General features: G+C 31.8%; 1 protein-coding gene across 6 annotated transcripts in view; it reads left to right on the top strand.

Moving 5' to 3' along the window:
• The window catches only part of LOC118202366 (uncharacterized), an 82,807-nt gene extending 71,090 nt beyond the window's left edge, over nt 1-11,717 (top strand). For 5 of the 6 annotated variants that reach the window (XM_085827226.1, XM_085827224.1, XM_085827227.1 and 2 more), the window contains 2 exons: nt 2,197-2,304; nt 11,513-11,717. In XM_085827226.1, the coding sequence (XP_085683352.1) occupies nt 2,197-2,304; nt 11,513-11,682 (278 nt within the window). In that variant the 3' untranslated portion in view covers nt 11,683-11,717. Of the gene's footprint in view, nt 1-2,196; nt 2,305-6,486; nt 6,593-11,512 lie in introns of all 6 variants that reach the window. The other variant, XM_035374529.2, reaches the window with a different exon arrangement.
• The last annotated feature ends 828 nt before the right edge of the window (nt 11,718-12,545 follow it).

The raw sequence follows: 12,545 nt of genomic DNA, 5'->3' as shown, positions 1-12,545 counted from the left end.
AAATTCCGAAGGTAATTAATTTTGGATCTACACTTATATTCGCCGTAAGATCACCAAATGTGGCGATATATGTTCTGCGCTGGTTTTTGGCACGGTTGCGGTGCTGTGTAGTGGGTTTTGAGGACGATGCTGTTTGTATGGCAACCCTTTTGACATTGAAACTTAACTCTTTTGCTGCAGTGGTTTAATTGTTCATTGGTTCGTGTCGTGCGTGTTTTGAAATGGCCTATGGTGCAATGAGAGACGTGGTGGCAAGATTTCAGTCGCATGTTTTAGATTGTGTGGAAAGTAAATTTAGTATTAAAAGCTACCGTGTTGGAGATGTTAACGAGTCTTTTATTCACGGGTGTGTTTATGAGGATCGAAGTGCATTTTTGGAATTTCTGTGGGACTTTTAAAACAGAGTCCTTAATGCGGAGCTGCTATGAGAACTCGGCAAAAAAGGGCGTTTCTGATAGTTCTTGTGTTGGATTTGCAGTCAAATGCTTGCTGGTAAAGTATGTGGCTGTCAGCGGAGTTTAAGATTTGGATCATGGTTTTCGTGTAGTAAGTTAACTTTGGAGGAAATTCTTATCGTTACTTTCTAAATTTTGAATCGCAGAAAGAGATGTGATATAGCAAAATTGTGGCACTTTTGTTCAGAGACATTGTGTGACTAGTGAAATTTTATTAACTAATGTATTATGATAAGTGCATTTTATTTTGTAGAATGTTATGTTCATTGTTTTTTTACTATGAATTTCTGTTGTTATTGTTGTTTTTTAATTGTTTGTAATTTTAGTTATTTTAGTTTATTTTGTTGATTTGTGCGCAATGATTGTGCAATTCTAGATTTTTTTTAAAGTTTAAACAGGATGCTGTGTACATGGTATTCTTTGAAATTTATTGCTGTTATGTTTATTATTAAATTAAAGCGAAGTGTGCGTAAAATTTATTAAAGCGAAGTGTGCGTAGTTCGTAGATTCGTTCGTTGCCTAGATTGTGCAATTCGTAGATGTTTTTTTAAGTTAAACATATCGCTGCATACATGGATTCATATCAAATATTTTTGGTTAGAAACTTTACGTTTTTGCAATCTCATTTGGGGGGGGGATTTTTAGCTTAAATTATGTGTTTAAAACGTGGTTTTTGCATGAGCGAAAACCGCGTTTTTGTAGACATTTTATGCTTAAAGTTCGAAATGGTGACAAAAAATTTAGATTGTAATATGACATCGTGGAGTTTCTCCCCAAAAATGTTTGGCGAGAAATTTGTCGCCTCATTTGGCGACCTGAGTTCGCATAGAAGAGTAGTTAGTCAATTGTCTAGTGTATCGTTTTGCTAGTCATAGTCAGCTGACCATTTAGTGTCCATTAATACATACTTATTTTGGTGGTAGGATCCATGTCATTGAAAAATAATCCACTGCTTGCTGTTCCGTAGAAGTATATCGCAAATATTAATCATTTTTTCAATTCAAGGATAAAAATACAGCAGTAACAAGTAAATAAATTATTGTTCATAAAAGCTAAAGATGGCTTATCGAGAACCTATCGGGTTACATCAAATGAAATCACAGATGTTATGAGTGTGTAATTACGTCATGTTTAGCCATAATTGGCGCAAAATTGCGCTGCTTAGCGGCAGGTTTACGATCGACGGGACAATGCGTAAGTACCAAAACTAGTTTTATTTTATTATAATCTGGGTAGTAAGTCATGTATATTGAGAAATTCAGAAGTTTAATACATTAGCTACAGTGTTATTTATAAGTGCCATTTATAGCGTTAACATTTTTTAAATTTATACTCCTATGCTCAAAACGTTCTTCGAAAATACTTACAGGAAAATTCGGTTTGGAAATGTAAAAATATTCTAAGTTATTTCAAAGTAAAATTTGCTCAAGATCTTCAGCTTTTCCTGAAAGCGTTAATAAACCATCGCTTTTGATATTTTTATAGACTGATCATCGAGTAGCTTCTGATAATGTGAATTCTTTGAAAACGTTGACTCACATAAATATCCCGAGATATATCACCTTATATATTGTTTCTACATACAAGGCACATTATCGCCCACTAAAAAACAAAGTCAGTTATTGGAAAACTGAAGCCCTTGGCATGATTTTTTTTTCCGAAATATTTAAGCATAGGAGTACTTCTGTGCTCATAGAATTTACATACCACTAATGATTGAATATGAGTGAATTTTTTTTAGATCCTTGCACTGTAAATCCTTGCATGAATGGCGGTGACTGTAGGGCAGAAGGACAAAAAGCAAAATGTCTGTGCAGAAACGATTTCACTGGCGACCGCTGCGAAAAAAGTAAGACTTCGTCATTGTTTTTCATAGTTTATTGTACTTCTCGTAGATTCTCCTGTTGAAAAATGCACGATAAATAACTTTTGGGTGTTTGATCTTAGGTATGATATTCGGATAAGAAATAGTTCAAACGAAACTGGCCTTCAGAATACGAAAGTTTTGGACGCATGATAAATTTGAGTATAATTATATGAAAACAAAAATTTTGTATGGTTCCCATACGGAAACCATATTATTAATAAAAGGTATCATATATAAGAATTGATTAAAAAGGTATCGTTTTGGCGTAAGCTGAATTAACTGAACTATCACATTAAAATTTTGGAATAACCGGGTATACAAAATTTATGAATTTAGCTATACATATTGAGCTTCCGAAAGTACATTTGTATAAGGCACATTTTACTTTAGAAGCGTATTGATGGATGCAATCATTTCTAATTACCTTTCCTAGAAAAGCTAAAATTAAGCATCTTGTGTCATAGACCTTGAAATTCAATGTCGTAAGACATAATTCCAAATTCTTTCCTTCCCGTGAAACAGGCATAAAAGATTTGTGATATTATAAGGAACAACTTACATACCGGAACATTCTGAATAGTTATTTTGTAAATCTGTTTTTAAATTTCACATATTTTCACTAAAAGAAATCACGCAACAGATTCCTTTTATTTTAGTTTTATTTCATTTATTTATTTTTTGATTTCTTGAGCTGTCCCTTACGCTTTCGGTCAGGTAAAGAATTAAAGAATGATATTTTTTATTAGTTTCTAAACTTTCAATACAGCTACTTCTTAGATTACGACTTCTATTAAATCAAGGGGTAAGGACTAATGATAATTATTTATTAGTTTCTAAAATTGCACTACAAATACTTCCTTATTTCCTTCATTCTGATTTGCAATCTTTGTAATTTCTTCAGAATCTTATGACTGCTTGCTCATTATTAAGTCTTTATAACTAAGATGAATACTTACTGCTATGCTGAAATTCGAAAACATTAAAAAAATTTTAATTTAAAAAAAGAAATAAAAACCCTTAAAACTCAAATTGTCATAGTTGCTGTTTGAATTATCAAAGCTCTAAAGTTCCAGCAACTCCCGATTATCCGCGAAATGATGGAGAATTTATTATGAAAAACCATCAACATAAATCAAAACTGTCCACAGAAAATTTTAAAAGGGAAAAAAATCGTGGACTAATAGGAGCAATAGAGTTATTTTGTTTATTATAGTATATGATTCAATAACGTAAATGAGAATATATAAACACTATTAAATTGCTCAAATTTAAACAAAAAAATCAAGTGCACAGCCATTATTCTTTTGTTTTGTATTGATTGGTGTCGAAATTAGATTTATTGAGCAAAATCAAATAGCACCGTGAAATGAGGAAGAAACATTTATAGATAAAGGAAGGAGTAAATAGAGAAAAAGGAGCTCTACAGTACTCAATAAAGAGAAAGAACTTTGTAATCTAATTGATTTAATTAATGCAACCAAATAAATGAATTTATTTTGCACTTAATCTCCAGAAGATGCATGTTATTTTGGAAAAACAAAATTATCCTTTGTTGTTATTCCTTAGAAAAATTCTAATGTTTTTATTTCAATTAACGAAAAAATGCATCATTATTTTTGAACAAAAAATAATTAATAGTTTTCCGAAATCTCTAGAAATAAAGATTTTCCTTTCATTTATTAGTTTCAAGGTCTTTCAAAGGATTTTCTGATCTTATTTCAGAATTCTGAAAATAATGTTAATGCTAGATGTAATTTCCTCACTACCTAAAATATTATATTATCATATTATAGTAGTATTTTAAAATTTTGAAAGAATAAGTTGACGTCAAAATTGTTTCTTTTCTAATTTTAAATTTTCCATTGATGTTATTTCCTTTTTAAAACTCAAAAAATAATTTAAGTTACCCTTTGAAATATTTCTTTTGATTATCAGAGTCTAAATTTGATATTATGTGTTTCTTTTTCTCTATTTCAATTACGGAATAAGTTTATTTTGTCGATCATTGCATATTAGTTACCGCCTTTTTGAAAAATCTGAGAATCTTCGCATTGTATACGACTAATTCTATGAGTGCCATGTATTATTGGCATTTTAAAAGTCATTGAAGTGCATTTTGAGCATCTATCGCTCTAAAATCTACCCAACAAAGAAGTGGTTTAAACAATGCTGACTTATGAACTTGCCTTACGCACTTGGAATACAAATTTAAGAATCATTTTTGTTTTTAGTGTTCACGCTTGTAATGCTAAATGGAACTTGGTGACTTTGTTTGTTTGTTTTTTACGTTTCCCGAGAAAATATAGCTTTCTTCTATTCATCATATCTATCATGATGAATGAAATTACGAGACTTTTATTGATGTTTTCTTTCTGATAGGCATCTTTCTTTTCATGTTTTCTTGTTACTAAAAGTGATAAATTTTTCGCCCTGAGCGTAATTACAAAATCTACGCAAAAATGTGTTTCCAGAGAATGCTTTTATTCACGATAGAAAAAAAAAGGATTTATTTCTTTTAGCTAATTTAAAGATATAAAAGAAGTTTATAACTATAAAACTCTAGAATTAGACGTGATTTTACGTAGTTATATGCCTCATTTGAGTTTGATGATATTACCTTTAAATTAGCATTTATATTTATTGATAATAATGTCTGTTTCTTTTGTCAGGCTCAGTCAGTTAATACATATGTTTTGTTTTCTTTACAAGCATCAAAATATGCGAAACGTTAAAGTCACTTAGAGAGTATAAAGGATCCTTTATTTAACTCAAATCAAAGCTAACGGACTAGCACCACTCATGCTTACAAAATATATAGTCAGCAGTCATGGCTTAAATCAAAGATAAATAATTTAACTTCACTAAGTGATAGTAAAAGATCCTTTATTTAACTCAAATTAAAGCTAACGAACTAGCACCACTCATGCTTACAAAATATATAGTCAGCAGTCATGGCTTAAATCAAAGATAAATAATTTAACTTGACTAAGTGATAGTAAAGGATCCTTTATTTAACTCAAATCAAAGCTAACGGACTACCACCACTCATGCTTACAAAATATATAGCCAGCAGTCATGGCTTAAATCAAAGATAAATAATTTGACTTGACTAAGTGAGAGTAAATTAATCTAACGGCTACACAATTAAGTTGGCTCTGACCTAAAGGTTGGCGTGGCAAGCTCAATAGCGAAAATAAAGCAACGCCGCAGAATACTGCTCTCAAGGAATTCAATTTAGCATCGTGGTCTTTAGCAGGCAGAACACGCTCTAATTCTACCCTCTAAAATCTTCCTTTATATGATCTCTTATTTTCTGACTCATTTGAATATTCCGCAAGCTGGTAATTTACATTCAGAAAGGAAAATGGAAATGAGGAGGACATGAAGGCTGATTATCATAAAATAAGTGGTTAAAGAACTAAAACGATATCTTCCAAACACTGGTATCTGAAAGTGTGATAGGAAGAAATGTTTTAATATATGAAAGCCGCTTTAACCTTCTCTTTTTAGCTTTATTTCGACTTCATTGTAATCCCCTATTAAAATGCTGACTTCATTTTTTGCACTACTTTTTTATTAAATAAGAATCTTTCTATTTTTCTATTTTTTTCCCGTTTTTTTAAAGGAATCCAATTTTCAAGAGTTTATTTTTTTTTATAATTTAAATTTTCAGAATAAGGGAGTGATATTTCTTATGAGCTTCTAAACTTTCAATACAGCTGCTTCCTATATTACGACTACTATTAAATCAAGGGGTAACGGTTGATGATAATTATTTATTAGATTTTAAATTTCACTACAAATCCTTCCTTTATTTCCTTCATTCCGATTTGTAATCCTTGTAATTTCCTGAGATATCTTATCACTGCTAATTACTAAGCACTTCGACTACCAACTGAATCACTTGCACAACGGACCCTAAAAGTAAAATCCATGAGAGATTAGAACTTTTAGTAAAAACACCTTTAAAACAAAGACAAAGGGTTTTGGGTTTTGGCTGAGGCAGATTTTTGTCACAAGAAAACAATGTATAATAACAATTACGATATACACTTATATCAATTTGGTACAGCTGTTATCCACATCTTCTTAACAATGGCTGTGATTTTTCATATGTTATCAGTATTTTATCTAACGACAATTTTATTATTTTTTGCCATGCAGAAAAGAGACAAAGAGAAGAAAATATCTTCCTCCCGACAATTTTCGGAAGCGTATTGTGCATATTCGTGATCGTATTCTCCTTGCTCATTTGCATATTATACCGAAGGCAAGTAATTATTTCGTTTTACGCTGCTTTTATGAGAGGTTTAAAATATTGCTCACCATTTTTGAATTTCCTGCAGCGAAGCAGCTGAGCTTTACTTAAATCAGTACTTATGCGAAATAAACACATTGTTAAATCAGAAATGTTTTGATGGTTAAACCAAGCGAAAAACATCGAGATAGAAACTTTGTTTACTATTTATTATACTATAAAGTAATTTTCTTCAATAAATTTACAAATTTACATAGACAAAGAGTACATCATTCGGTACTTTTATGTTAGCAGAGTGAATGCAGAAAGTTTCAAATGCTGTGCGAGAAAGTTTGCCTAAAAATCATCCACTGAAAACTACGTTTATTACTTTTCATTTAGAATAGCAATCAAATTGGAAGATATTTTATAATTTGATACTAAAACCTCCCGAAGTGATCCTGTGAAGGAGAAATTGCAGATAATTCTTTGAAAGAAATTCGTAACTTACTCTAGGATAATTGAAACAGATTTTATTGCAAAATTTCTTTTTCTTTTCATGCTGGGGCTTACGAGAGGCGAAGGAAGGAAATTAGCAAACCTGAATAAAATTCAGTATAATCTTATATTAGAAACCAAAGCGAGAACTGTAAGTCGTTATTCACAGAAATAATTTTCTATATCAGTTTGGCAACAATGCATTGAGGTTATTCTAACCTACGACGACTTCTTCTATATATTTTTTATAAAGAAGACAGTATGATGTTACATGTGAAAGTAACTGATGAAACATCAAGGGATCAATAAAACTTTCAATACAGAATTCTTACATATTTTAAGGAGCAGAAAATATTCACTTTTATGTTAAACTAATAGAATTTATTTTTTCTGGTAAATTAATAAAAAACAACGAATTAATCGAAATTTAATATAGAATGCCAATAGATTAGAGAAGATATATATTGCTGCGTACTTACGGGTTCGTAACAAATTGGATGCACAAGTCCGATGAAAAGTGAATAAAATTTATTCTTATCATAACGAATAAAAACAAAATGCTGAAATTTCCTCAGAGATATTAGTAATATTAGTACAATATCGCCATATCTCACAGTAGTTATATTTTAAATTACTAAAATGTTTTACAGAACCCAACAAACAGAGAAAGCTAATCCGATCTACCGCGAATTCGCTACGGTCAACAACAGCAGTAAGTAAACAACTGAATTCCGATATTTTCCTCCAGCTTTTATAAGCTTATGAATCATGCAAGAGAATATTCTCGCATTTTCTCGATTTTTCACGAGGTCAAAAGAGCACAATGAAATATTCGCTACACTAAACAATTATAGGGAATATTTCATTGTGTTTTCTAAGTGACTGAACTGAGATGTTTTTCTCTAGCTTTTATAAGCTTTTTAAGTGCACGATAACATTCACATATTTTCTCGATTTTTCTGGATGGCAAGAGTACAATTTCGAGATATCTATTCATTAAAATTAACAAATAAACATTGTTAAATGCGCGTGCTCCTGTATTTTAAATTTGCCGGCGTAGCTTTCTCTTCAAATAACACTCGTGCTGCATTGCACGGGAATATGAAACAATTTTAATTACAAATTTACTAAAAATAGCTAAATAAATACAAAAACCATAACAATATTATCATCAAACTTTTAATTTTCCTTAAAATGCATCTCTGCTAAGTTTACTTGTTTTTTTAATTTACTGCAGAAAATAATATTTGACTAAAATAAAGATGTTTTCATCTGAGAAATGTTGACAAATTAATGGCGTTTTCAGGTAGCCCTGATGATAATTTTCAACTTAATTAAAAAAATCATATGATACCCATATGAATCAAAGCATATATGATAAACATGAATGTACACTCACTTCCAAAAGTTAAGCACGGAGAGGAAAATGCTAATTTCCGGAGGCCAATCAGAATTGAAGAGGATGCAATTCGCTGCAAAGGTAGATGAAAGTATGCAAATATGTTAGGTAACAGCCAATCGCGCTTTCATGTCAAGAAATATGCAAAAAAGGCAGTCTTATAAGATGCCAGCTTTATGAAGGGTTACAGAAGTTGATTGTAAGTGCTGATAGAAGGAGTTTAAAACTTTCGTAGAATTTGTTTTCAAGACATACGTGTTTTTATGACTTCCAGAAGACGAATGGAAGATTCACAGCGCTGGCCTGCTGTGGGGCGCATTGAAGCAGGACAGTCGATCATAGATGTTGCTCTTTTCTTCGGCGTTCATCATTCTGTAATTTCACGTTTATGGAAACAATTCCAAACCACACAGACAGTTGTCCGAAGACCCGTAGCCGGTCGCCCAAGGGTTATAACCCCCGCGGAAGATCGATATATTGCTATTGTAGCCAAGCGGAATCGCAGAGCGACATCTGCACGTGCGACATCTATATTTACAGCGTCCATTGGTAAGGCGATATCTGCAGCCAAAGATTACATATGAGTGGACTGTGCGCCCGGGTACCTCTAGTTTGTGTTCCTCTATCCGTCCAATAAAGAGGAGCACGATTACAGTGGTACCGGGAACATGTCATTTGGAATGTGTCTGACTGCGGCATTGTCATGTTTACTGATGAGTCAAGATGTGCTCTGCAGCCAGATGACAAGCGTATAAGGATATGGTGTGAACAACGAGCACGCAGTCAGTCCCAACACATCACCGAACATCACGCATTCCGAGGCGGAAGCATTATGGTGTGGGAATGGGATTTCATTAGGATACCTCACCGACCTGCACATCTTTTAAACGGGGTTCTTTGACGGCTGTCCGGTATCGAGATGAAGTCCTAGAACCCATTGTGAGATTGTACGCTTGCGCGTATGGCGTGGCCAGCATATTCGCTCGACCTTAATCTCATTGAAAATCTTTGGGATGCTCTCAGCCGTGCTGTATCTTCACGTTTCCCACCTCCAGCTACTGTTATTCAGCTGGAAACTGCTCTACAAGAAGCATGGGGACTGCTTAATTCTGCGGTGATTGACCAGCTAATTGAAAGCATGGTCACAAGGTGTAAACTTTGTATACAGATGAGGGGGGATCACATACCCTATTAATGTCCTTTTTTTCATTTTATGCTGTTTATTTTCACTTTATACATAATTCTGTTTATGTCTCCAGTATGTCATTATCTGATAACTTACAAAAATTTGATATTGTTTTCATTTCTGCATATAATTATTGATTTTGTTTTATGCATAAATATGCGTGCTACTTTCCTGCCGAATTCTGTGTCAATGAAAGAAGTATTTGTTGATTTTTTTTTTTTTTTTCATTTTACATCTTCGTGCTTAACGTTTGGAAGTGAGTGTATGATTAAGCTAATATTAATAAATATGTTTAAGATGCTTTGCCGCTTATTCCTTAAATCTTATGCTAAAAGAAGGCGAACATTTTAAAACATAAAAAGAGGTATAATTAAGTGGCTTGGTATCATATTGTAGGGAAAACGATCAGTATGGTACGCATTAAGCCATTTAATTATTATTCTTGTATATCTTTGAGCCTACAGGATTTCAAGTACGTTTCCTTTCCTTTTCGTAAAACTCAAAATTTTCTAAATTTAAGCATTCACTATAATACAATGCTTGGCTAACATACGCAAATTTGTTATACAAATAAGTTAAAAATTAAAATTAGGTGTAGTTGAAAGAATAGTTATTTCTCCATAGTTCTCTAGGAAAAGGGTTTCTTCTCAGTCAGCTGTCATTTTCTGTAGCAAATATCAAGAACTGTGTTTTACTATTGCTTTAACATACAAAATGAAAGAATTGTTGTCTTTTATAGAGTTATTGAAAACATTTCTTTTCCCATGAATTCCACATTTGCACCATTTATTATATAGTTAGGAAAAATCATGTATAATTTATTTCTTCTTTTCCTTAGTGTATCATCTGCTTGAGCTCAGAAAAGAGTAGGAGAGTGAATCAAAAATATCATCTAGGGAAAATGATTAAATATTATTTTTTGTCCGTTACTGCTATTCAAATGAAGGCCTATGACTACATTTTCTCAAAATGATAATTGTCAATTATTACTACAGAAATAAATTGCTATTAGTTATGAGAAAATACAGTTCAGTGCCAATTTTTAGAATTTTGTTCATTTTGTAATAAAATGTTACTGTTTACTAAATAGGTCTTCTTTCATAAGTCATCTTTGATAGTTTATACTTGTTCCATGTCCAGTTTTCGTTCTTATTCCATCTCCAGTTACGTTAATGTCACTGGTGTAAATTACAGCACAGGTAATTGAAATTCTGCTATAATTTACACCAGGCACATTTACTCATTTGAATAAAATTTCCAGTCTTTCAATTATAAATAATTTCAGGTTGTGTAACAAAGTGAAATTTGTCTATAGCAGTAGTTTGATTCTTCGTAAACTTATGTAGGTAATAAGCAGAACTTGGACTACCCTGATCACTACCCTGGACCACAAGGCCCATTTTCCATAGTCCTGAAATTTATCCTGTAATTTCTCCTAATCCTGTTTCTCTTTTATAAAAACAATAACAATGAGTACGAGAGATCCCTTAATGACATTTGTAGCTGTGCTCACATTGACTGAATTGGATCTTCGTCATAAGCAGTTGCTGACATAACTAAATTATAACATCAACTCATCAATTTCAAATTTTCAGTAAGCATTTAGTTAAGTCTTTCTAAATCAGATTAAGTCAGATCAGATTCTAATCAGATTAAGCATGATTAAGTCATATTGCAAAATACTTTCTTTAAACACAGAATAATAAACTTTAGTTAATATTGACTTATAAATTAACAACGAAAAATTTTCAAAGAATGCCTAAAATGCAGTTCCTTTTAAAATTTATAGATTAACTTTCTTTTAACATGTATATATATATATATATCTTGCATAAGCACATCTGTAATTGCATGTCTTTATGAATTACAGGAAACGGAGAATTAAATGAAGTCGAAGACTGTGACGACGCATTTACAGAAGCAAGGATAAATGCCAAACCTTCATGTTATATATATCACACTTTGTCAAAACTAGTGCTTAAGAGTCGGAATATTTTTCACTTGCTCCAGATTCATAAAACTGTAGTTTCTCTTTCATGATCACTGATAATAAAAACGATATTTCCAATAAAAAATAGAGTACATTTATTTAAGGTCCTCATATAAGTGTCATATAAGTCCTCATATATCGTGAACATTGTTGCCAATATATCAAGGGCAGGAATTTAAGATTAAAACGAAATCTGTGAGAATTTATCACAAATTGAAAGATTAAAACATAATCATTGTATGTAGAAATATAATTAAGTTAAATTGCTATGCAATGAAATTACCCAATATTTAAGTAATTTCTGTTTTTTTAATCAAAATGAATTTCTAAGTTCTAAGAAAATTCATGCCTGAATGAATCATATTTTCACAGAATAACATAATTTAATTCCTTAGATTCATATCGGTAATAAAAATAGATGTTTATGGATATGAAAATTATAATTGTTACGTTGGTCTAACTTCTTAGACTAAATTGCTTTAAATGTTCACGGACACTTATCGCTTATCTACATTGCAAATAAAAGTAACAGGAAAAAGGTTCACTTTTATATATAATAAAAATACAAATAATCATGAAATTTGCAAACGAAATCTTTGCCTCGTATTGCATTTGCGTATATAACTACATATGAGAAATTCAACTAAGGTACAATGAACCCTCTATCTAATGACCAACAATAATTTCAGGCAAATTCAGTCTTCTGTGGAGATAGCCTTCTTATAGAAACTCATTATTGATGATAGCGACTATCGACTAGCATTAAGGACTTCTTTTGTTGAACGAAAATCTTAAAGAAAATATTGAAGCAGAAGCATAGTTAACCGGCTTATAACCAATACTATACACTGGTGTGCAAAAATTAAAGACGAGACGGTTTTTTTCAATATAACTTTGTACAAAAGCTTTCCAA

This window comes from Stegodyphus dumicola, chromosome 11 (genome assembly GCF_044657685.1).
Source record: "Stegodyphus dumicola isolate Sdum_Otavi_A_Nest chromosome 11, ASM4465768v1".
Classification (NCBI taxonomy): domain Eukaryota; kingdom Metazoa; phylum Arthropoda; class Arachnida; order Araneae; family Eresidae; genus Stegodyphus; species Stegodyphus dumicola.
The sequence above is the reverse complement of the archived record's forward strand: the minus strand, read 5'-3'. Positions and strand labels throughout refer to the sequence as shown.